This window comes from Solanum stenotomum, chromosome 3 (assembly GCF_019186545.1).
Source record: "Solanum stenotomum isolate F172 chromosome 3, ASM1918654v1, whole genome shotgun sequence".
In the NCBI taxonomy this organism is placed as follows: domain Eukaryota; kingdom Viridiplantae; phylum Streptophyta; class Magnoliopsida; order Solanales; family Solanaceae; genus Solanum; species Solanum stenotomum.
The window spans coordinates 18,218,722-18,245,599 of NC_064284.1; the positions used below are offsets into that span (position 1 = coordinate 18,218,722).

A 26,878-nucleotide genomic window follows, 5' to 3' on the forward strand; every position below is an offset into this window, starting at 1 on the left:
AAACAATTACTCTTATTTATTTAAAGGAGTTATTGTTATGCATGAATTTTCAAGAAAAAAGTTAAATGATAAAAATAAATTTTATCCGATTATACTTAGATTGTATGAGAGCGAAGTATGAAGAAAACTGAAATTACCATCATGTTTCCTCCATTATGTAATTACTTTCATATCCTCGAACGTATATGAATCACATCACACACAAATAAAGACTCATTAAAATTAATGAATCACATTATAACACAAATGTTGATGGTGCTTCATTGAAAATTATAATAACTAGGAAAGGATATAGAAAGTTTTATGATTTCAAAATAAATTTTTATAAAAAAATTGAAAGACAAACATCTTCATAGTTCTCTGATGATAATGACAACACAAATTTGTTAAACATGAACTAGATCAAAATTTCTTCACACATATATTTTTCTTTATTACTAGTAGTATTTGTTAATTATTATACTTTAAAAAATTAACTACATATTGAAATATTATATTTTAAGAAATTAAATTACGTATTTAAAACTACATATTTAAAAATTAAACTAAATATTTTAAAAAATAAACTACATATTTAATTATTATGTTTTAAAAAATTAAATTACGTAGTTCTATAATGTGTTGATTTTTATCAATTCTAAAGTATTTTGAGTTTTGATTATCGTTATTAAAATATTTTTCAAATTATATTTAAAAACATATTTTTATGTATATTGTTAACATGAATTTTAATTGTCTCCTTCGATAGAAAATTCTATATTAAATGAAAATATTTTTTTAAAATGTATATCCTAATGGGAAAATCTTTTTGGGCATAAAAAAATTGGCCAGAATTGTAAAAGGACATGTTCACGAAGGTTCCCAGCTTTACTTAGCGCTTTTAGAATAATCCTCATAACTAGGATAATCATTGTCTACCCCCCAGTCAATCCCATGATACACGAACCAATTCATTCTTGTCAATTCAACACCACAACCCACACATCCCCAGGATACACCCAGACACTCACATGATCCTTAGTCAAGATCTTCTTTTCACAACGAATTTCACGATACTCAAGTATTTACAACTTGCATAACTTCAACGACCAGGCCAGCATATTGTACATATCAAAGTTCAGACACACATCTATTGTGCACATAATCACCTCATCATATTCAAGCAATTACAATTTCACATTCGTAGTTAATTCAAACAACCAGAAGCACGCAGTCAAAGTTTCCAATATACAATTTACAGATAAGTCCAAATTCTTAATTAATTATTTTGCTCCATGGATGACCATTCCTGATCATCCATGCATTCACACCCCCTAGGGCTAGATACCAATTGGAACATTCTCAGTTTTCAATTTGATTTGATTGTGGCCCTTCAGTCATGACCACGACGTCTAGTTTACTTCGTTGAGATACTAATTGGACTCAACTTATACCACAAGCGACAATAGTAGCTAGCGAGCCCCACAAAACTGCCAATTTCAATCATAGAACTTGGTCGAACCAATTCTTAAACAATTTTTAACTGATGGTAACCAGATCTTAAATCAATCTTAGATGAAACTAATGCACCTTGCAAATGATAAAAAAGATCATTTATCCGAGGCATGGATACTTGTTCCAAATGACGACTCTATTCGACTGTCAGTAGTCTATACACATGTTATCTTGCTAGTGATGGTGCTACCACTTTTGTTGCTCTAGCTCGAACCATAGAGTGAAGGAGGAAAGATACCAATTTGTATCACCCAGATACCAATTGGATTCAAGTCATAGCACAAATGAGTAGAAAAAAGTAAGTTTTTCCTAAAGTCCTACAACCTCTCGAAGAAAAGTACGGATGTCATTATACCGTTCCGCAAGACTCTACTAGACTTGTTTTGGCACAATGAGATCAACGAACCTAGAGCTCTGATACCAACTCTATCACAACCCAGACCGTCGTGATTGGTACCCACACTAACCATCCGGTGGGAGAACCATTACTACAACCCAAACCAAGCAATCAATCTAAAAACTAAGGAATATAAGTCAAATATTAAGAGAAGAAAATAGAGTTTCCATAAACTCTAACAAAAGTTCAACAATAACTAACAAATACGGAAGAATTAACCTAGAACCTGAAAGTCAATGTACCAAAACTCTACTAACGACAAGTCTAAGAACAAGGGGTATAACCCCGAAACTAACAACACCTTAAACAAAAAGTCTGAGTCCGAAAAGAGTGGACTTAAACATGGAAGATCCATGGCAGCCTGAAAAAACTGGTTCACCCTTAAATCCGGTCACACTCATAGTCACTTAGTTGGGGTCTATTAATAGTAACCTGAAGATACCCTGTACTCAACAAAGAAAAAGCAAGTGCAGTATCAGTACACAACCACCGTGTACTGGTAGGATCACGTGATTATCCCACTAAGTGTAACATACATTAGTCAATACAACAATATAATCACATGCACATATCGAACATATAAAATATCATCAACATATACGAATAATGAACAACTTCACAATTCTCACATATCACAGTTATATCAATTTAGAGAAACATACCGTCTTCCAATATTAATCATAACTAGATATGAACAAACTCATCACAAGTAGATACACAACACAATTCAATGGTCCTCTCACGGAACCCAATTCAATGGTCATCTCATGGAACCCAAACCCAAACAGTTAGCGTGTCGGAACATGGCAATCCGATCCAAGTTAGTTATGCCGGAACGTGGCAGCCGATCCTATGTTTATTTCGGAACGTGGCAATCCGATCCAAGTTAGTTATGCTGGAACTTGGTAGCCGATCCCATGTTTATGCCAGAACGTGGCAATCCGATTCAAGTTAGTGTGTCGAATCATGACACCCGCCCATTCAACAAACCACAATCACAATCACAGTGTATATTCTCACAATCATTCAACAAGAGGTGATTCATGACACACAATTATTCTTTTATCCTTATTTACAACAAGTGTGATCAATAATGCAACATTCGCATACATACATGTATCATAATGAATCAAGAACAAACATACATCACACAATCATACAATTACAACCATCACCTACCTTGAATCCAAGCTTGAATCCCCTAAGGCACTTGAATCTTCCCTTTCCGAATTCTTTCTGCTTGTTCTAGGTCTACAAACAACAATTTATATGCAAGGATCAACAATCAAAGGTCTAATTATTCGGATTATAAAAAACCCAATAACCCTAGATCAAACCCAAGATCCTAATACCCAATTTAGGGTTTTTTCCACCATAGAATCTATAACAAAACCCTCCCCCACCAATATTCACCCATTATATTACGTTCTACGGATCGAAAAATGGATTCGGGAAGTGAAAATCTTACCTTTAGCCTCAAGAATGGTGAAAAACGAGTAAGAGTCGATTGTGGGTCGTTCCTTAGCTCAAAAAGTCAAAAAGTGCATAATGAGGTTGTTTAGGGGTTTATTAACAACTTTAATTAGCATCGGGCCCGCCACAGCGGCCCCGCCAAAACGGCAAAACCCAGCGCCAAAGTGGTATTCTCAAGACAGAGTTATTTCAAGAATTCCAAAATTCTCATTTCACAACACACCTCTAACCCACGACGCTCAATAAAATACTCTTTATGCTTAGATCGATTCTGGAAGCTCTACTCCCCCGAATTCAATTACGTAAAGTCGTATGGATTCCTTAATGAGTTATCTAACTACTCATGTAATCAAAATCATAAATGATTCACCGGATTGTTACCAGATCTCCCTACACCTTAAAGACTCCGATTTCGTCCAAATCTGGACTAGGCTAGGAAATTCCAAGTTACTACGAAAAAGTTTACCCCAATTCTTTCTCCATTGGCTTTTTCATAACGATGAAAATTAGGTCGTTACACTTTGTGAAAAGTATCACATTAAAGAAAGTTTCTAAAATTACCTTGTATGTACTTAACTTATTTATAGTGTTATGTCATATTTTCACTATAAAATATCAAAAGAATTTATCACACGAAAAATTACTTTCTTATTTTTTTAATACATAAAATTCACCTAACTATTAAATTTATCACACAAAACTTATCTTTCTATATTTATCACATAAAAGTACAAACTTTATTAAAAAAAGATTTGTTATTATCTGAAAAGAATAGTCTTTAAAGTTTATCATAAAAAAATATTTTATTTATTTTTTAAAAGATGATTTTGAAATATAATATTCAAATGAGTATTTTTTTAAAAAATATAATATTCAAATGAATATATTAGTGAAGAAAAAAAAAATCATATTACTTTTTAATATTGATGATAGTGTATTAAATATACTATAATGAAATTAAAATAAAGAAAACAAATGTAAAATTATCCCCAACAAATTTTGTGTTATGAAATTAGATACTAACGAATATTTTTTGTGTGTGCTTGATTTAAGAATTGGATGATTTGTATATAATAGAAATAAATAAATATTATTTTACAAGTTCAAAATTAGAAAATCATTGATAAATTGTATCCAAAAATATCTTATGGAATTAGAATTTGTATAATTTAATTTTACATGTAATGGAAAAGAAAAAAGAAAGGATGACAAAAAAGATGAAGAAAAAGGAACAAATAAAGAGTGAATTAGGAAGAATTAAAAGAAAGTGAAGTTAGATTGTAATGGATCCCACATTATAAAGTCCATTAAATAATGGGAAGTGCTAAATTGCCAGAAAATTTGGCCAGAAAATTAAAAAAACTATAATATTTTTTTTATTTTAAAATAAACTAATGTTCTTTTCATTTTTTAGTTAAAATGTATTAAAATTAAAAAGGTAAAATATCATTCTGGCCAAACTCTGGCCAAAAAGATTTTTCCTTAAATAATTTCCTTCACACAATTAATAATAATTCTAACTCACTAAACATAATAATTACTCCCTCCGTCCCTATTTAGTTGTCCACTTTAGAAATGACACACAGATTAAGGCAACAATGATTAGTATAGTGAAGTTACAATTTTACCCTTATAGTACAATTTACAATTCCAAAACAAATTCAATCAAGATAACTAATAAATGTTGGGAAGTTCATAAGTTTATTTACTTTATTTATGACAACTTTATTTAAATAAGGGTATAATAGGAAAAAAAATATTATCCTTTCTTGATTTGTCAAAATGGACAACTAAATAGGGACAATTAAAAGAGGAAATATGGACAACTAAATAGGGACGGAGGGAGTATTGTTCACATGTATTTTTAGAAGCTTAGGAAATAGGAATAATAAAGACTTGACTTTACTTTAAAAGGGAAAAAGGTTAAATTAGTCTTTTTACAATTCTGGCCATTTAGCGCTTCCCTTTTGAATATAAGAACCTAAAAATATAAAAAAAGAACATTGAAGTTTGAATTTTGATTTGCGTGTTTATAATTTATCTCGATTGAGTGACATTGATTTTTGTTGAAAACATCTTAAGGATTTCGAATATCAAAATTTGAGGTGTTGAAAGTTGATTTAAGATGAATTTGAACTGAATTTCACACTCGAGGTTAAAGGCGATTTCATTTATATATTCCTCGTGTATATCAATGTATATCACATTATATATCATGTAGTTTTGTATAGGTGTCAAAGATGAGAGCTAGTGCCATTCACTTTCTCTGAGTGTTATTCATAAGGACCACAATTTAATCGTCTCCTTTTGTCCATGGATTGTCTGATATATATTTTTCATTTTATTTAATTAGTTGATATTCAAGAACAACAAACGAAGAAAAATATATTATATATAAAGTCAGATAATTTGAACAATTGAAAATAGTAGCTAGCAATAATTCTGTTTATAATGTAGTATAAAACCTACTTTAACTCAAAATAAGGAAAATTTTAGTGGTTCAATTGATTGACTATTTAAACTTTCACCTTGTTGATTAGGGTTCGATTCCCACCTTGTAACCCCCTCCCACCTTACCATTTAAAGCAAAAAGGAAAAGAAAAAAAAAACTAAAAACAAGAAACCTATTCTAAATAGTATTGAGATAAAAAAAATCCTATTTAGATGAATCGAAAAGCTTTTTTTTTTATAACACCCATGGCAACCAACAATCTTTGTCATTGTCTTTGTTTTTCGGGTGAGCACTTTGTAGTAACATTTGCGATAGCTCATGACCCACATAAAAATTATAAATTGCACTAAATATCATGTGCCATACAACAAGTTTACGGCTAACTAATAAACAGTGTATTCGATTCCAGATCTGAAATACCTACCTAGAAAAGTTGAAAGTAGCAAAATTGTCCATTTTAGTGACTATCTCCTAATTTATGTACTATAATATTGGCCCCAAACCGCCCACGTTTTGTATTTATATGTTTGTCTTCATCAAATAACAGTTAAATTTGATCAGCAGTGATGGCATGCAGAGGAAGGGAACAAGCTCATGTTAGGGACGTTCACGCTTTACTATATATATATGGTACGGTTATAAATATTTTGATTCGATAATTTTAACTTTTGATCTTTTAAAATGATTTATCATTACCATACTATATTAGCCCGGTATGACTCGATACGATTAAGATCTCTTTTAATTTTGTGTGGTACCATAAATTGATGATTGATATATTCCACTTTGATTTAACATAAAGTGAAAAATCACGATACCAAAGGTAAAGGATTCTTTTTTTTTTTTTTTGGAAATGCTTATCCTACTGACTTTCTTCTTTTTCATCATCTGTTGACGTACATTTTTTTCTTTCACTTTTCATTTTTTTTCCTTTCTTTAATCATAGTGGCAAAAGAACAACCGATTTTAATTTTCAACCAAAACAATTTATTTTTAGGTAACTTGAAAACATAGTGGTTTTTTTTTGGATGAAATTGAGGATGTTATTCTCTAAAGAGGTGGAAATTTAGTACTATGTGGTGCTTCTACTAAGGAGTTTTTGCTAGATTTAATAGGGTTTATATTTTCAAAATTAGATTTAAGAAATTGATTTTTTTTTTTTTTGTGAATTAGATATTCTCTTGTCTTTGATCATATTTTTATAAGTTAAAATTGCATCATGTCTTGATATATATAAGCACACACAATTATGTGTGAGAAATCTATAAATAGTTATCTAGTAATTTGTTACGTAAAACTAGCATAACTATAAATAATGATAATTCATCGTTTCAAAAATAATATGAAAATTATACAAGAATAATTCTAAGTAGAACTATAATATTGTTTTGAATTGCTAAATATTTAAACATAGTTCGCTAGTAAACTTATTTCTTAGCGTCAAGTTTCAGACAACTAAACAACATATTCTTATGGCGATTAAGCATTTCTATGACTTTAAAATTCTAAATACGCCATTATAAATATCATTCCAAATATGAAAATCAAAGTTCAGCAAATTTTAATTTTGATACGCGAATTCAATATTTATCAAAATAAACCAACTTTGATCTAATTTTTTTTTTCTTTTACTAAAATTTCTAACTCTGATTATAGATGACGCAACAAGTGACGTAGTCTAGTTTGTAAAGAAAAAATCATTCATTTAGGGTAATATTGTAAATTGAGTAAGATCCAATTATTTTGTGCCACTGCTGTGGTTAAGTTGCAATCAGCAAATACATTGACTTTTTCGTCGTTCAAAGCGCCTTTTTGCAAATTGGCATCACTTTCTTGGATTTTATACTGTTTGTGTGTGTATATGTCAATAAATAGATAATTCCCCGTGACAAATAAGAAACAAAAAATTGAGAAAGGAATGACACTCAATAACTAAGAAATTGAAATTGGGACTGTTACACCATGTTTGGATGGTAATTGTTATCGCATTATTGTATTGTATTATATTGTATTCTATTATATTGTTAGTCTAAATATAATGTTTGTTTTGATTGTTATTTAAATTTTATTACATTGTTGTTTAAGTCCATTGTTAGATAACGATAAAAAAAGTACTCATTTTGTGTAACGGCTGAATTGATGTGATTGCATCGTTACCTTAATGTTTTCTTTTTTATTTTGTCTTTACTTTTCATTTAATAATTATATGCTATCATTTACCTTATCTTTTCATAGTAACTCTACCTCATACCTTACAAATTCTTGTAAGTTTATCATTCAGATTATGGATGTGTCACATTATGTAATGATGAAGAACTATACAAACTATCCAAACATTGTATTCATTAAAATAATACATTACAATATAACACAATATAATACACTATGATACATTATGAAACAATACATAATCATTCAAACAAAGTGTTTACATGAGTACTATAATTATACATGTCTACCCCAAAAGTGTGGGTCTAATGATCAATGAAGTGCAGTGAGAATCATGAGATCTTAGGTTCAAATCTTAGCAGTGAGAAAATATTATATGATGTTTTTTCCATTGCTTGCCTAGTGGATAGAGTTTCCTAGTATTTGTTGTTGATGAAAAATGTCAGATATTCCATGAAATTACTTGACTCGTGCGAAGATTGAATCGAACACCATAATTATGAGAAGGAATTTATATATATAATGTTGTTCATCTTATATTTCTAAGATACTTAGAACAAAAACTTTGAAAACCTTGGTAAGAAACAACAAAGTTTAAAGAGTATTTTCAAAACTAGAAAATTAAAACCAGTAGAGAAAATTGAATTAGAAACAGATTAGAAACAATATACAAAATATTTTTCTCAAAGAAGAAAATCGAGTCCACTAAATGCACAATGTTTCCTTAAGGAAATAATTCCCCTCAAGTACCCGAGGTTAATAGAATATACCCTCCCATGATAGAACGATCTTACTCACCGGTGTATCGATACCTACAATCACGATGTCAGCGAACCAATCAACGGCAATAAAATACACTTAGAATATTTAGTAGTAGTAGAAGACGTCCAGAAAATTGGCTGTTTTAAAATGAGAGGAAATTCCTCTATTTATATACAACAAAGGGTAGTGTGAAAAAGGTTCTTATTGTGCCTTACCGGAAAGGTCACAACCCTTTGAAAAAGTCACAATTCTTCGGAAAGGTCACAACTTTTCATAAAAGTAACAATGTTTCATAAAAATCGCAACTCTTCATTTTACATTCACACCTTTTAAAACCCAACATATAAGTGATCTATGGTAAATTAAGAAGAAAAATAGTTTTGTATCCAATAAGTTAATCTTGTTTAAAAGGTGTTAAATTAACTTGTTTTGGAATGCCAGAGCCACCCTTATTCGACGAGTATGATTTGTTGAAAAATTATATTATATATATATATATATAGGGATAGAGAAAAAAAATAAAGATTGTTCAAATTCATTGTCCATATATTAAGTCCAACTTTTTCTCGTTAGACTGATATGAGACTTAACAATATATCTCGTGTATTTTGACTTTTGTTAGTAAAAATCTTAATTGGGTCATACTTGTATTAGGCAGGAGGAAAATATTAAAGGTAGTGACGCTAGCGAGATATTATAATATCAACAGTTGTTATCTTTAAATTAGTTTGGGTAGCTCCAATGTATTTTAAGCCTAATTGAATAAACTAATTAATGCAAATGACTCTGACAAATCATATTTCTTTTCTTCTAAAAATCATATATACATATATATATATATAAATCATAAAACCGATGATGTGGCGCTCTCGAAGGCCTCAAATCCTATTTGTTTTTTTTGTAATTTTTTGAGATTTTTCTTCATTTTTAAATACAAAAAAATTTATGGCTTTATATTTAATTATTTCCTCATTAAAAAAAAAAAAAAACTAACATGACCACTAAAAGTAATTGTTTGATTGCCATTAACTTTTGAAAAAAACAAAGCAATAACTCACCATTAATGTTGCCCAAAATTTTCTACCGGAAAAAAACTCTTTCTCCTTCCCCATTAATAGGTATTAAAATTATATTAGTATTAAATAGTATCCATTAGTGTTGTACGATTTTTTTGCCCAGAAAAACTGATTTCAATCCCCTTCTCCTTCCCACTAATTAATATTTATTAAAGGGTAAAGGGTCAAATAAGCCCCTAAACTATTCGAAAAGGTCTAGATATACCCTCCGTTTAAAGTTTGGCTCACTCGTGCCCTCACCGTCCAACTTTTCGTCTAGATATGCCCTTCTGGGCGTTAGTTGGCATGCTAGACATATCCAACTCATTTTCCATTTCTTTAAATGCCACATGGAATTGCCATGTCATTTTAACTTTACCACATGACATTTATATGAAAATGAAAAGGAATCAATTATGCCCCTAAAAATTCGAACTCATAAACACCTAATCGGACCCATAAATCAACCCCCCTTTTAAATAAACTACCCGACCCATTTTCAATAATTTTGTTTAAATTTTTATTATTTTCGGTAAATCCCGAAAATAAGTAATTGATTAATAAAATATATGAAAAATATGAAAAAAAATATAAAATTACACCAAAAATTCACAAATAAATACTTTAACTTTAAATTCAACAATTTCAGTAATTTTTTTATTTTATTTTTGTAAATCCCGAAAATGAGTAATTGATTAATAATAAAATATGAAAAGTATGAAAAAAATATAAAATTAACACCAAAAATTCACAAATAAATATAGTAACCTTAAATTCAACAATTTTTTTTCGTTAAATCCCGAAAATGAGTAATTTATTAATAAAAAAAAGGAAAAATATGAAAACAAAATATATATATATAATTTACGCCAAAAATTCACAAATAAATATAGTAACCTTAAAATCAACAATTTCAATAAGTTTTTTTAATTTTTATTTTTTTTTGGTAAATCCCGAAAATGAGTAATTGATTAATAAAAAATAGGAAAAATATGAAAAAAAAAATATAAAATTAACGCCACAAATTCACAAATAAATATAGTAATCTTAAATTCAACAATTTCAACAATTTTTTTAATTTTATATTTTTTTCACATTTTTCCTATTTTTTATTAATCAATTACTCAATTTCGGGATCTACCGAAAAAAAAAAAAATTAAAAAAAATTATTGAAATTGTTGAATTTAAGGTTACTCTATTTATTTGTGAATTTTTGGTGTAAATTTTAAATTTTTTTTCATATTTTTCCTATTTTTTATTAATAAATTACTCATTTTCGAGTTTTGCCGAAAAAATTAAAATTAAAAAAAAATATTGAAATTTTTGAATTTAAGGTTACTATATTTATTTGTGATTTTTTGGCGTTAATTTTATATTTTTTTTCTTATTTTTCATATTTTTTATTAATCAATTACTCATTTTCGGGATTTTCCATAAAAAAAATTAAAAAAATTACTGAAATTGTTGAATTTAAGGTTAAAATATTTATTTGTGAATTTTTGGCGTTAATTTTATACTTTTTTCATATTTTTTATTAATCAATTACTCATTTTCGGGATTTACCCAAAAAAATAAAAATTTAAACAAAATTGTTGGAAACGGGCTGGGTAGTTTATTTAAAAGGGGGGTTGATTTATGGGTCGGATTTGGTGTTTATGGGTTCGAATTTTTTAGGGGCATAATTGATCCTTTTCTATTTTTATATAAATGTCATGTGGTAAAGTCAAAATGATATGGTAATTCCATGTGACATTTAAAGAAATGAAAAATTAGCTGGATATGTCCAGCAAGCCAACTAACGCCCATAAGGACATATCCAGACGAAAAGTTGGACGGCGAGGGCATGAGTGAGCCAAACTTTAAACGGAGGGTATATCTAGACCTTTTCGAATAATTTAGGAGAATATTTGACCCTTTACCCTTTATTAAAAGATATTAAATATGCACCTCTTCAAATTTTGGGGTCTCAATAAAATGGTAGTATAAATTTAGGAACAAAGCTCCAACAACCCCATATGCTAGGTGAAAAAAATCATGATTCTATATTTCATCAGATGAGGTAATTCTAATTATTATTTTTATTGGATAATTGTATCAACAAACATATTAGTGGTTATACATGGTTCAATGTGATACTATGATCTCTTCTTAAGATTTTCTTATGCATGGACGTTTATTGTTATGATTTCTAAGCAATATATATTTTCTTTGATTGTTAAGTATAATCTTTGTAGAGTTTGTTCCATCATTTGCAGAAAGTGAAAAGAAAAATGTATCAACAAGCTACAACAACTATTCAAATTGACTTCTTGTCAAACTAGTTATTATGAGTATCTCCAATATATCTTTTTGATTATGCTTGTAGATATAATTATTTAAATATTTATAAGATGCAATTTTACTTAATACATTTCGTATATGTGTTTTGTTTCTTTTAATTTGTTGGTTTAACTTTCTTTTTTGTTCATTATTTTATGTAAGATTTTTTTTCTTTGTGTGTTTTCGTACATGATTATGAAAATAATAAATTGTTCATAAATAAGAACATTGAAAGAAAATTGATCTCTCATCAGCATATAAATTTTAGTTTATTACTGTTTTCATTGATATTATTTCTCAAAACATTTAGATATCCGAAGGCTTGATCTTAATTAGTTTTAAAAAATAATGCAAATAAAATTATATTTTCTTTTGCACAAAATTGATTGGCTGAGAAATGAAATCAAACTTAATTTTGACATATTTAAAATTTCAAATTTAGTTCAAATTAAAAAGAGTGAATTACGTTCAACTAGCTATTTTTACTAACCGTTAATTACCTCTTATTGTATTCAAATCTCATTTTAATTTAAAATTTTAACATCGATTAAATAATTACTCAATTGATTAGGGGAAGATAATTACTATAAAAGATGAAAGACATTAGATTTCAAATAGGTAATGAGAATATTAAAGTAGAAAAATATTAAAATTTTAATTATTCAAAAATAAAGCACAATCTTTGACTAACAACAAGAATTAGGGAAACAAGAGAATAATGAAATTAATTAAATAAATAAATTAATAAATAAATATAGAAAGGACTGAAAGAAAACGGTCCCGAAAAATAAAAAGAGGAAGTAGAATAAGAGAGGGAAAGAAACGGAGATAATCACGAAGTAAAGAATGAAAACTCAAGGGAAAGTAACCTATTTTCTAAACTAGAGCTTATTATTTAGGATATGTACAAATGAGGGAGAGATTAGATACGAGAATAGAAAAAAGAAAGATTTTGAAAAAATTAATAATTAAAAAACGATATTAAAATACAATTCATTTCTACTTATATCTATCTTTATTTTTCATTTCATGCTTTACTTTATTTTCTTAGAATAAATTTTTTAATGTATATTATTGATTTTGTAAGGATATATATGGATGTATGTTATTATTTTGATTAAATTTTAGTAAGTTTATTTCTAAATTTATAAATAATTTTTATTGCCGCGCGAAGCGCGAAAATATTCACTAATGTTTTAATATTTTTAAAGACTTAACCTAGAGATAGAAAGACAAGATGTTCATAACGTGTAATATCGGGGGTGAATCAAATCCTCATTAAAATTTATTTTTTTATTATATGGGGCTCACATAAAATAAATATTTATTTTCAAAAGAAAAGTATCTTCTACTTTTTAAGTTTGTAAATTTGAAAGAGACCTTTCACATTAGAGAAACATTTTTTCAATAATAATAATAATAATAATTGAATTGCTATTGGAAAAATGTTAATTCGAACTAAATGGATTATCCATTGAGTTTATTTATGAACTTATACTTACTCTCTTTGTCTAACATATTTATTCACTATCTTGAAAAATGTAATGAGAATATGACTATAATTAATTATAATGGTAAATTAGAAATCAAGTGTAATATTATCCATTGATTTCATAAAATGGACAAGTATTATTGAACATCCCAAAATAGTATAGTGAACAACTATTGTTGAAGTATTTATGTGTATTTCCTAAGTGATATGAACCTTTTTGAGATAACAAAGTATCTACTAAATTGAACATGATGACCATTGATTGATTTCTCAACCTATAAATAAAGACATCGCTATTACAAGATACACTTGAATATAGAAGAAATTTTTTCTCCTTTTATCTATATATCTTGTCTTCTTCCTTTTTTGTTCTGAACTTTTATAATAGGAAACACTTACTTTATTTTGCAACATTTAATCCTTTTGTACATGAAAAATTGGGTCGACGATATTAATAATTTATGCAAGGAGAAGAATTAACTAGTTTGTCTAGTCATTTGCTAAGATATTCACGTGCTATTGACATGCCTATGCATAGCACTGACTCAACAGCTGCGTCAAAGTGTTAACTGTTATTTCATTCGTTCAATAATAATCTACTATATTAAAAATAGTTATTTAATAATATTTGTTCAATTTAAAAATTCAAAAGACAGTTTTTTTTATATTTATTTTACTCTCGCTATTAAATAATTTAACACATTTCTCAATATATTAAATTTAATAGAGACAAGGATAATATAGTAATATTATCTCTATTATTTATTATTATTTTTTAAATGTGTCAATTTAATAATGAATAATTATTATTGATTGTAAAAATTAGATATATCTTCGTAGGGATGAAAGTCCATTTTCGATCATTATCTGCGAATTGGAATTGGGTTGGGGGGGGGGGGGGGGGGGGGNGGCATGTGTGAAAGAGGGGTGGGATGATCAAGGGGATGGGGTTGGAGGTTGGGACATTGGTGGGTGGGTGGTGAAAAGACAATGAACTTACTTTGAAACTTGCTTTTTACATTTTAATTAAGAAAATTATTTTTCTGAAAGTATTTTTTTTAATGAGTAAATTTTAGGAAAAACAAACATAAAAATTGTATTAGCGCTTTATAGCTACAATTTTGCTATGGAGCATTTGATAAATCAGGCATTTGTGTCTATGAAAATTGTGTTTGTATATGTATATGTTTTTTGTGTTAGGCTAGAGTGGTGAGTGAGATTAGGAAAGAGAAGAAAGAGGAGAGAGGAGAGTGAAAGAGGGCATAAAGTGGAGAAAGGTGAATTGTATATGTATATTGGTTAAATAATTGTATATATATAACTACTATGTATATGTATCAATGATTGTGTTTGTATATCTGCATAAAATTTGAATTTGCATACAATTGAATCGAATTAATATACCATTGAATCGAGTTAAAACATTAGTATTTGTATATCAAATCTCTCTTTCGCTTTATACAAACACAAATTGTACATTGTATAATTTATGTTTGTATAAAGCGAGATAGAGAAAGAAAGACAAAAGAGAATTGGGCAGGGGAATATTTGTATTAGTATAACTAGAAGTGTATAGGACAGAGGGATATGTATTTGTATTTGTATATACAATCTCTCTCACTTTATACATTTGTGTTTGTATAAAAGTGAGAGAGGCGAGGGAGAGAATTGAGAGTGGCGAGCGAGATTCAGGGGAGAGAAGCGAGAATGACAAAGTGTTTTGCTACAAATTAGAATTAAATGAAACTGTAGTTATAACATTTATTTTGAATTAATAGTTTGCTATGATGCACAATTTCCCCTTTTTTAAAACATGTTAATCAACCAAACATAGAAAAATAGAAATTCATTATTCAGAGAAAATCCTCACTACTAAAAAATAGTCAAAAAACGACGGCCAAAAGCTACGGACTGCATCGCTTTTTTGGTCAAAATCGACGAAAAAGCGACGCAGTCACTTCCGTCGCTTTTTAGCTTGACGATTTTCAAAAAACGACGGCCAAAAATTCATGTTCAAATTCTAAGTTCAACTTCAATAACTAAGTTTAAGTTCAAGTTCAAGTTCTAATTCAATACACTAATTAACAAATTCAATACTCAAATTTCAAGTTCTAAGTTCAAGTTCAATTTCTAAGTTCAAGTTCAAGTTCTAATTCTAAGTTCAAGTTCAAGTTCTAATTCTAAGTTCAAGTTCAAGTTCTAATTTCAACATCAAGTTCTAAGTTTAACTTCAAATTCTAAGTTCAAGTTCAAGTTCTAATTTCAAGTTCAAGTTCTAAGTTCAAGTCAAATTCTAAGTTCAACTTCAATAACTAAGTTCAACTTCAAATTCTAATTTCAAGTTCAAGTTCAAGTTCTAAGTTTAAGTTCAAGTTCTAAGTTCTAGTTCTAGTTCAAGATCAAGTTCTAATTTCAAATTCAAATTCTAAGTTCAAGTTCAAGTTCTAATTTCAAGTTCAAATTCTAAGTTTAACTTCAAATTCTAAGTTCAAGTTCAAGTTCATGTTCAAATTCTAAGTTCAACTTCAATAATAATTCAAACTAGTCTTAAATTCAAAATTCAAACTAGTCTTGAAATCACAAATTCAAACTAGTCCTAAAATCCCAAAATCTAACTAGTGCTAAAATCCTAAATTCAAACAACTCCTTAAATACCCTCATTCAATCTAATCTTACAATTCCAAAATCGAACTAATTAACTCAAGAAATACCAAATTTCAAACAAATCCTAAGACACCCTAATTCAAACAAACCCCAACATTAAAATTTTCATTTCACAATCAACAAACACAAACTAACAATCAAATAATCCCTAATTCAAACTAACCATCAAAACCCTTTAAGTTTAACTTACTAACTAACAATCACTCAAACTAACAATCAATAAAAAAAACTAATTCAATACACTAATTAACAAATTCAATACTCACATTGAAAGAAATTAAAAATAATATTATGAAACCCTAACCTTCAATTAAAGGAGAAGGGCAGTGGATCGACGTCGGGGTCAGTTGGCTGGAGATGTTGCTCTCCTCGCCGGCTGTTGATGTTGATTGGAGAGACGAGAGATAGGCGGCGATTTGTCTCGCCGGTGAGAAGAGACAGGAGGGAGCAAGGAGAGAAGAGATGAGAAGAGGAGGGTGGCGGGGGGAGGGCGACGGGAGGAGGAGCTAGGGCTGCTTGAGAGAAGAGATTAGAGGGATTAGAGGGTTTGGCCTTTTTTTTAGGTCAAAAATAGGAAGGTTAGGTAGATTTAATTTGAGCCATTGGATTAGTTAAGATGAACGGCTAGGATTTGATCTAGGATTCACTTAAAGGATGGACGGTTAAGATTTAAACTAATGTTTCAAAATTTGGACGAAAGGGTAATAATTTCAATGAATGAATGGCTAAAATTGCAACTAAAATTGATATAAGAGGCTATAATTGAAAAACGAAATTGGATTTGAGGTGGCTAGAATTGCAATGAATTTAATAAGGGAAAAGCTAAAATTGAAAGGAATTAGATTATAATGGGCTAAAAATTAAATGATTTCAAGAAAAATTAAAGAAATGCTATCCAGTTAAAATACTACAAATATTATAACATTTTATATAATAAAAATCACTTAAATTTTAAAACATTTGAATAAAATAATTATTCCGAGTTTTACTTATAATTTTAAAAATATTTACGGTAATTTTATAAAGCATGCAAACTAAAATATATAATTTTTAGACAAAATTGATTAAAAATTTAAATTCGGAATATTTTTAAAAAAACACGTATTTAACCAAATAGCACTTCCGAAAGGGTTATAGGTCTGTCAAAATTGGGTGTCAACATACCGACATCGTGAAGTCGATATTATCTAAATAAAATAATTATTTAAATATACCGACCTCTTTAGGTCGGTATTTATTAATTTATTTTAATATAAACTCACCTTTTGAGGTTGATTTTATTAATTAAAATTACATATACATATACATATATATATACACATACATACATACATACATATATACATATATATATATATATATGCCAAACACATATAGACGTGTGCCTGTTAATTAAAAAAATTAAACATTCGCGAACGAACATAAAAATTTTCAAACAATAATATTATTTTTTGATATTTCTCTGTATTTTTGCATGAAAATAAATTGATGAAAGTTCTTTTATTTTCTTTCTTAAACATTCAATCAAATTAAATTACACTACTTATTTATTTTTTTCTTACCATCTAGGCTATCTAAATTTAACGCAAATACTCACTTTTAATTTTTAATATAAATCAATACGAATAAAAAAAACCATCTTCAAAAAGACTCGACTGACTTAGTTAATAACACTACTAAAAAAAGACTCTTGTTCATTGCTAATAACACTACTAAACAATGTTACAACTCGACTGACTTTGTTATAAGGTTGTCAGTGATTTTAAAGAAACAAAACCAACACAATTTCGTCGGTTATTTTTCACACAAAAATACATAACACTCTTAAAAAGAAATTCTTATTTTTTAAAAAGAATTATTTTTTGTTAATTTTTAATTTTTTAACTAAAATTAAATGACACATGTCGATTTAAAATAAGAAGTTGCAATTGAAGAATATATATAAAAATAAATAAATCATAAAAATAGTATTTCGTGTTAAAATGGAACATAAAAAATGGAGTTCAAGGGTTAAAATGGAACAAGGCTAAGATAAAGTGCCAAAATGAAAAATGTGGACAAGTTAGAGGGGTTGTATATGTGTTTGGCCATATATATATATATATATATATATATATATATATATAATTTAACTACACATCAACAAAAGTTTAATTTAATAAATTTAATTTATCGATCAAGTTAATTTTATAAATTTAAATTATATACCTTCTAATTATATAAATTTAATTTTATTGATCAACAAAAGTTTATCAATATCAAATTTAATATATAAATCTCCTTGAATTGATCATCGGTATTTCTTTAATTGATAATGTATTTCATATCTGAACCACTAGTATATAAGACTTGATTTGTTAAACTACTCGAGGAATATATATATAATTAATCAACGTATTTCATACTCCGATGAAGTATCCTTTACATGTCATCATAATTAGGAGGTGATCACTACACTTGACATCCATTCAAGATCGAACATATATAATAATACTATCTCGCATTTCATACTAGAATGAATTATATGTTAGCTCTTCACCTCTACTACATCATGACATGAGATATTAAGTTTATGATTAGACGACGGACTGATAGGATTTGTACATTACACAATAAATATAAGTATAATTATCTCCTAATTCATATCAACGTAGTTTCATACTCTAAATATGGATTATAGATATTTTTTTATTTATTTCACGAATTCTAACATTTTATTTGTAAAAGTATACAAAATTGTTACACTTTTTGAACAATTAATCGTAGGTGTAAAATGAAATTTTAATATTATGCACAATAGCAAAATTATGATTAATAGAAATATTTTAAACATACCGACCTCCGGATGTCGCTTTTATTAAAAGTAGTTAGATATAATAAAAAATACCGACCTCATGAGGTCGCTATCACATTAAATTTTAAGATAAATAAAAAGTAATCATGTTAATTAAATAATATTGACATCGGGAGGTCGGTATTTTATATTAAATTATTTTTTAATTTATATAAAACCGTCATTCGGAGAACGATTTATTTAAAGTTAATTGAAAATATTAATTTATTACATACTATTTAATTTTACCGACATCTGAAAGTCGGTATTATAATTTTTTTTGTTTTTTATTTTACACAAAACCATTACCCGGAAGACGATTTAAATAAAATTAAATCAAAATATTTCTCAATTTTGTTTTTTTATATGGAGAAATGGAGAAAATCGCGTCTGCTAGTGCATATATTTTTAAAAAAGTGACGGACAACGTCTCTATGTCCGTCGCTTTTTTTTAAAAAAATGTTTGGCCAACATTTTGACCAAAAAGTGACAGACTAAGAGACATTGTCCGTCGCTTTCTGAAAATATTTGACTAGATATTTTGACCAAGAAGCGACGGACATTTTGTCCGTCGCTAATTTAAAAAATAATTAAACAATTAAAATTAATAAAAAGCGACGGACTGCATGACTTTTTTTAAAATAATAAATAATTATTTTTAATAAAAACCGACGGACTACGTCACTATCTATATAAAATAATTAATTAGCAAAAATACACGAAAAAAAAGTGACGGACTAAGCGATGCCGTCCGTCGCTTTTAACAAAAATTTTAAAAAAAAATTAATTAAAAAGCGACGGACTAAGAGACGCTGTCCGTCGCTTTTTAAAAATATTTGACTAGATAATTTGACCAAAAAGCGACGGACTAAGAGATGCCGTCCGTCGCTTTTTTTAAAAATTAATTAATAAAATAAAATAAATTAAAACGACGGACAACATGGTTATTGTTTAATTTATAAATAATTATTTTTAATAAAAAGTGACGGACTAAGAGATGCAGTCCGTCGCTTTTTTGGAGCGACGCTGTCCGTCGCTTTTTCTTCCGTCGTTTTTTAGCAGTTTTTTAGTAGTGGGCCTCCATACCAAACATACTTTTAGTCCACAAAAATATATTCTTAGAGAGTAATGGAAAACATTTAATTTGTTTTGAAACGATCAATATGATTGATTGATCAATTAATTTTATTTATGTAGTGTATGTATATATAAATAGGGGTGTCAAAAGAATATGAAAAACCAATTGAATCGATCGAACCGATTTATGCTGTTTTTTTAATAAAACCGTGAGCTTTTATAAATACTTCAAAGAAATTTTGTTGCAAGGAAAATAGAACTTGATGGTACTCTTTCCTAACCAGAAAAGATAAAATTAGTAAACTAACCACATGTTATTATGGTATGCAAGAAAAGATAAGAAACATATTTTAAGAATACGAACTTTAAAACTGAATTAAAATATTATGCCACCTGCATCTTAATTAATTCTATTTTAGTGATGTCTCTACTATTTGCTACGTACGTATGCCTTATTTCTGTATTTTACTTTTTTTTTTAAAAATAGTTTGATATGCATTAATTATGTCGAGAAATTTTTTCAAAACATTTTATCTACCTTTACGAGATAAGAATTAGGTCATACACTCTATCTTTTCCGATCATGCATGCATCTTAATTACCATGTCTTGAATAAAAATAACAGCAATGACATATCCAATAAAATCTACAAGTAAAGTCTATAAAAAGTAAAATATACGAAAACTTTATCATTATTTTGTGAAAATAGAAAAATTGTTTCCAAAAAATTCTCAACTGAACTACAACAAGAACGTGGAATAAAAGATAGCAAAAATATTTGAACTCTGTATATTGATATGTGATCAATCTCTATCACGAAATATGTGGATCTAAAATTAATGTGAGCTTTGCCACTCAACCACTTACGTACGTAAAATATATGCAATCTTGACTTGTCGAGCAACATAAATAATTCAATAAAAAATTAAAAGATTTAAAGTTTTTTGGGGATGAAAGAAGTTTTTTTTTTTTCAAAGAGAGGTTATTTAAACATTATGATAAATCTGTAGTCGATCAAATAAATTAGTAAGATTGATTCCACTTTATTTAATATTATTTATTTATTGTTTCGTTAAAGAAATAGGTCATATTTTTATATTTAAAAAATAAGTTTATTTTCTTTTTTCATTTTATACTATAATAAAAAATTTCCATAGTAACATAAATATTAAGACTAATTTAAAATTAGAAGTTTCAAAAATCTTATTTTTTCATATATATGATTTGACATATTTAACAACATAAATTCTAAGTAAGCCTTTGGCCATGCAATATCATATCATGAGATGAAATCATCTGCGTTTGAACATGTGATTTCACGAAATCATGAGATGAAATTTCAATTCTCCGAAAATCATAAATTGAGAATTTCATATCCTGATTTGGGATTTTTCAAATACAAAAATTGACCCACAAATTTATATTTTGTTAAAACATCCTTACATTTATATCTACCGGTCATTTATTTTATATCTAACTAAAATTTATAATCATATTATAACTTTTAAAAATTTATTATTCTCACCAACATAAAATTTATTATTACTCTAAATCAATTCCTACTTTATCATTTATATTCATCAAATTCATTATTTTTTATCAAATAAATTTATCACCCAAATTTATTACTATTACTTTAATGTGTGATAAAAAAAAATAGTTTTTCATCTATATTGAGTGAACAAGACTGGCCACGACGACTTTGCAATAATTTATTAGTATGTGATTTTGTAAAAAATTATTTATTTGGTAAGATTAAATAAATAATTGGGACTATTTTAATAGTTTTACAACTTATTAAATTCTTATGTTTATGAGAAAATATACGACACAAAAACTCCAAATCACATGTCCAAACAAAACTTTAATTTCATCTCATAATTTCATATTATGATTTCATATCATAATTTCATGTCATGATTTCATATTGCATCGCCAAACGGATCCTAAGAGTCTTTTTAATGGGAGTATAAGTTATTATCATTTCATAATTGGATATTTCATTATAATCATAGGTGATTTGGAATATAAGTTAAAATCCTTCTATAATTGGACGTACTCATGGAAATATGTTAAACTGCATATTCCTTGGGGATGTGTTTGACGTGAAGTAAAAAAAAAATTACATTTAATTGATTATTTTTTTCTTAAAAATAAAAAAATATAATAACATATTTACTAAAATTATAATAAAAGTAATAAATATAAAGCTCATAACTTAAATATATAATAAAAAAAATCATACTAAAATTTTAAATGACTAAACTGAACCGAGATTAAATCCTGAATCCGTCTTTCTCCCAAAACACAAGCCATAATGAAAAGGCATGTGAATGTTATACGGCTCTATAAACGAAAAAGGACAAGAAAACTTTGTTAGAGAGACGTGAGCACTGACGCTATACAATTGCAGCACATCACATAGTAACACTAACACTATATATATTCAAAGACTTAACATCATCGCCTCTATTGTCAACTCCATCACGGTCTACTTAGGTACTTAAATCTTTCTTAAATCATAAATGCATTTATTTGGATCTCACAGCATGTCAGATTGTCTTTCTCATAATATTATACATATAATGTATAAATATAATGTATATAATGTATAATTAAACTATATAGTATAGCCTTGAGAAAACCGCTCCCTGTTCTCTTGGAACCGTTCAAGTTTCCAGTTTTAATTTGTCTTCTTTCATCTTTATTTGTGAATTGTGATCACTTTTATGTTGTAATAATATAAAGGTACATTAAGTTCCTTTTTGACCTTTTGGGCTACTACTCTTTTCAATTATTGATTCTGAAGTTGTGGCTTATAATAATTCTTGATTATCACTTTTTTTATCTGTTTCGATTGAATACAAATTAAAGTTTGAATCTTTGGTATTGGAATTTCATTTCCAGGGCTTAAAGAGATTGGTACGAGGAGATGGAGGACATTTGGGCTGTATTTTGTGGAAAACCGTATAATTTTGATTGGATGTCCGTGGCACAACCATCATCATGTATTAATCATGTATTCATAATTTGTTATGATGTTATACTTATGTTGTTCTTGATATTCACAATTTCCTTAAAATACACCAATGTTCCTAGTTTTTCTAGGTTCTCACGTTTGCAGTTGACTTGTGCTATTTTTAATTGTTTCTTGGGGATACTGTATGTGTCAATGTTCATTTGGATGTTTGAAGAACAACTCAAGAATACGCGTAGTGCATTACCACTTCATAGGTGGTTAGTGACTTTGTTTCATGGGGTTACATGGTTATCAGTAAGTTTAACTGTAAGTCTCAAGGGAAAACATATTTCAAGAACCCCTTTAAGGCTTTTGTCAATTCTTGTTTTTGTCTTTGCTGGAATTTTTGCTGGTATGTCACTTGTCGCGGTTGTTCTTGATAAAGTGGTAACGGTCAAGATAGGTTTAGATGCTCTGTACTTTGTAGGAGCATGTTTATTGTTGTTGTGCACCTATAAGGGGCTGCAGCATGATGAAGAGATAGATCGAAATGGTCTTTATGATCCGTTAAATGGTGGTGCCAATGGAATTAGTAAAAGTGATTCTGTTGGCTTAGTCACTCCTTTTGCTAAGGCTGGGGTTCTTAATGTAATGTCGTTTTGGTGGATGAATCCACTGATGAAGAAGGGGAAACAGAAAACACTTGAGGATGAAGACATACCTGAATTGCGTGAGTCTGATCGTGCTGAATCATGTTACTTAATGTTTTTGGAGCTACTGAACAAACAGAAACAAGTAGATCCCTCTTCCCAGCCGTCCATTTTGAAGACAATTGTGTTGTGTCATCGGAAGGAGCTAATTGTGTCAGGACTCTTCGCGCTACTGAAAGTAACTACGCTGTCTGCTGGTCCTTTACTTCTTAATGCATTCATTAAGGTTGCTGAAGGAGATGCTGCTTTTAAAAATGAAGGATATTTATTGGTTATTCTGCTTTTTATATCAAAGAACTTGGAATCCTTGTCACAAAGACAATGGTACTTCAGGTGCAGACTTATCGGTCTGAAAGTACGGTCTTTACTTACAGCAGCCATTTATAAGAAGCAAATAAGATTATCCAATGCTGCTAAGCTGATGCATTCTAGTGGTGAGATCATGAACTATGTAACTGTGGATGCATATCGAATTGGAGAGTTTCCTTTTTGGCTGCATCAGACGTGGACAACGAGTGTCCAGCTCTGCTTTGCACTTATCATTCTCTTTCGTGCAGTTGGACTCGCAACTATTGCATCCTTGGTAGTGATTGTATTCACTGTGCTGTGCAATACTCCGCTTGCAAAGTTGCAACATAGGTTCCAGTCCAAGCTAATGGTTGCACAAGATGATCGGCTGAAAGCTATCTCAGAGGCTCTTGTTAATATGAAAGTACTGAAACTATATGCATGGGAAACTCATTTTAAGAGTGTTATTGAGAATTTGAGGAAAGTAGAAGAGAAATGGTTATCAGCTGTTCAGTTGCGAAAGGCATATAATAGCTTCCTTTTCTGGTCATCACCTGTTTTGGTCTCTGCTGCAACATTTGGGGCTTGTTATTTCCTAGGTGTTCCACTATACGCAAGCAACGTCTTCACCTTTGTAGCAACTTTACGTTTGGTTCAGGATCCAATAAGAACCATTCCTGACGTTATTGGTGTGGTGATTCAAGCCAAAGTTTCCTTTGCAAGGATCGTCAAGTTCCTTGAGGCCCCCGAGCTGGAAAATGCAAATGTTAGGCAGAAGCACAACTTTGGATGTACAGATCATGCCATACTTATGAAATCAGCTAATCTCTCATGGGAAGAGAATCCACCTCGACCTACTGTTAGAAACATTAATTTGGAGGTTAGACCCGGTGAGAAGATTGCTATATGTGGGGAGGTGGGCTCAGGAAAGTCAACTCTTCTGGCAGCAATTCTTGGAGAGGTTCCAAGTATTCAAGGAACTGTAAGTTGTATTCATTACTTACTGTTTTCTTTGCTACATAGGAAATGACAAGTAGGTTTTTGAAGTTTTTATCATAGGCACATTCACAATTTCACTTCACTATATGCATAGGTGTGGAAATATGTCCATATTCCTAACTGATTAAAGATTCTGTGTTCTGCAGGTTAAAGTTTTTGGAACAGTTGCCTATGTCTCTCAATCAGCATGGATTCAGACGGGGTCAATACGAGAAAATATTTTGTTTGGTTCTCCACTGGATAGCCAGAGATACCAGCAAACTTTGGAAAAATGTTCACTGCTAAAAGACCTTGAGTTGCTACCATATGGTGATCTCACTGAAATAGGTGAAAGAGGAGTTAATCTTAGTGGTGGTCAAAAGCAGCGCATTCAACTTGCTCGTGCACTGTATCAGAATGCTGATATATATCTGCTGGATGATCCGTTCAGTGCTGTAGATGCCCATACTGCTAGTAGCCTATTCAATGTGAGAAATGTTATTCATATTATTGTGTTTCATGTCATTTCTTATTGTTTGCTAGCTCAAATCTGAAATGATCTTTTGCAGGAATACGTCATGGAAGCTCTCTCAGGGAAGACTGTCTTACTTGTGACCCACCAAGTTGATTTTCTTCCTGCTTTTGATATGGTTCTGGTTAGTTTTTCTTGATAAACTCTGTTTCCAATATGATATCTTATTGATGGCTTATTTTTTATAGAAGAAAAAAGAAGTTGGCTCTCAAACTCCTGATATATTTTCTGTAAAAATTACATAAATCTTTGAAGCTGAATGGTTGGCCTTACGTGTAGTCTACTTTTATCCGCAGTTAATGTCAGATGGAGAAATTTTACATGCAGCTCCTTATCATCAGTTATTGGCCTCGAGTAAAGAATTCCAGGACTTGGTTGATGCACATAAAGAGACTGCTGGTTCAGAAAGGGTTGCAGAGGTCAATTCTTCATCAAGGCGGGAATCAAATACAAGAGAAATTTGTAAGACTGATACTAGTAAAACATCTGTAGCTCCTGGAGGAGATCAGTTGATTAAGCAAGAGGAGAGAGAAGTCGGAGACACTGGATTTACGCCTTATGTTCAATATCTAAATCAGAACAAAGGGTACTTGTTCTTTGCCATTGCTATGCTCTCGCACGTAACATTTGTGATTGGTCAGATAACTCAAAACTCTTGGATGGCTGCAAATGTTGATAATCCCCAAGTTAGCACTCTGAGACTGATTACAGTTTACTTGGTGATTGGAGTTGTTTCAACACTGTTTTTGCTCTCTAGATCCCTATCAACGGTTTTCTTAGGTTTGCAATCATCAAAGTCCTTGTTCTCAGAGCTATTAAATTCTCTTTTTCGTGCTCCTATGTCATTTTACGACTCTACACCTTTGGGGAGGATATTAAGCCGGGTAAATATCTCAAACATGAACCTCTAAAAACAAGATACAATAGTGATATTATGGACCTAACCATTTTTGCTACCCCAAACTTGTGGATGCAGGTCTCATCAGATTTGAGTATAGTTGATCTTGATATTCCATTTAACTTGGTTTTCGCTTTTGGAGCTACCACAAACTTCTATTCAAATCTTATAGTGCTAGCTGTTGTGACTTGGCAAGTTCTAGCTATCTCCATCCCAATGGTTTATTTGGCCATTCGGTTGCAGGTTAGAGTTGTCTATTTTATTTTGCAGCACCATTCTCTTATGCGACAGCAGTAACTGATAAACGGGACTTCAAACTTTTTCTC

The 26,878-nt window shown here is 29.4% G+C and overlaps 1 protein-coding gene across 2 annotated transcripts in view; it reads left to right on the forward strand.

Annotated features, from left to right (window-relative positions):
• The first annotated feature begins 23,094 nt into the window (after positions 1-23,094).
• The window catches only part of LOC125858309 (ABC transporter C family member 10-like), a 32,927-nt gene continuing 29,143 nt past the window's right edge, over positions 23,095-26,878 (forward strand). For both annotated transcript variants that reach the window (XM_049538063.1, XM_049538062.1), the window contains exons 1-5: positions 23,095-25,126; positions 25,290-25,610; positions 25,692-25,778; positions 25,951-26,538; positions 26,631-26,795. In XM_049538063.1, the coding sequence (XP_049394020.1) occupies positions 23,120-25,126; positions 25,290-25,610; positions 25,692-25,778; positions 25,951-26,538; positions 26,631-26,795 (3,168 nt within the window). In that variant the 5' untranslated portion in view covers positions 23,095-23,119. The remainder of the gene's footprint in view (positions 25,127-25,289; positions 25,611-25,691; positions 25,779-25,950; positions 26,539-26,630; positions 26,796-26,878) is intronic.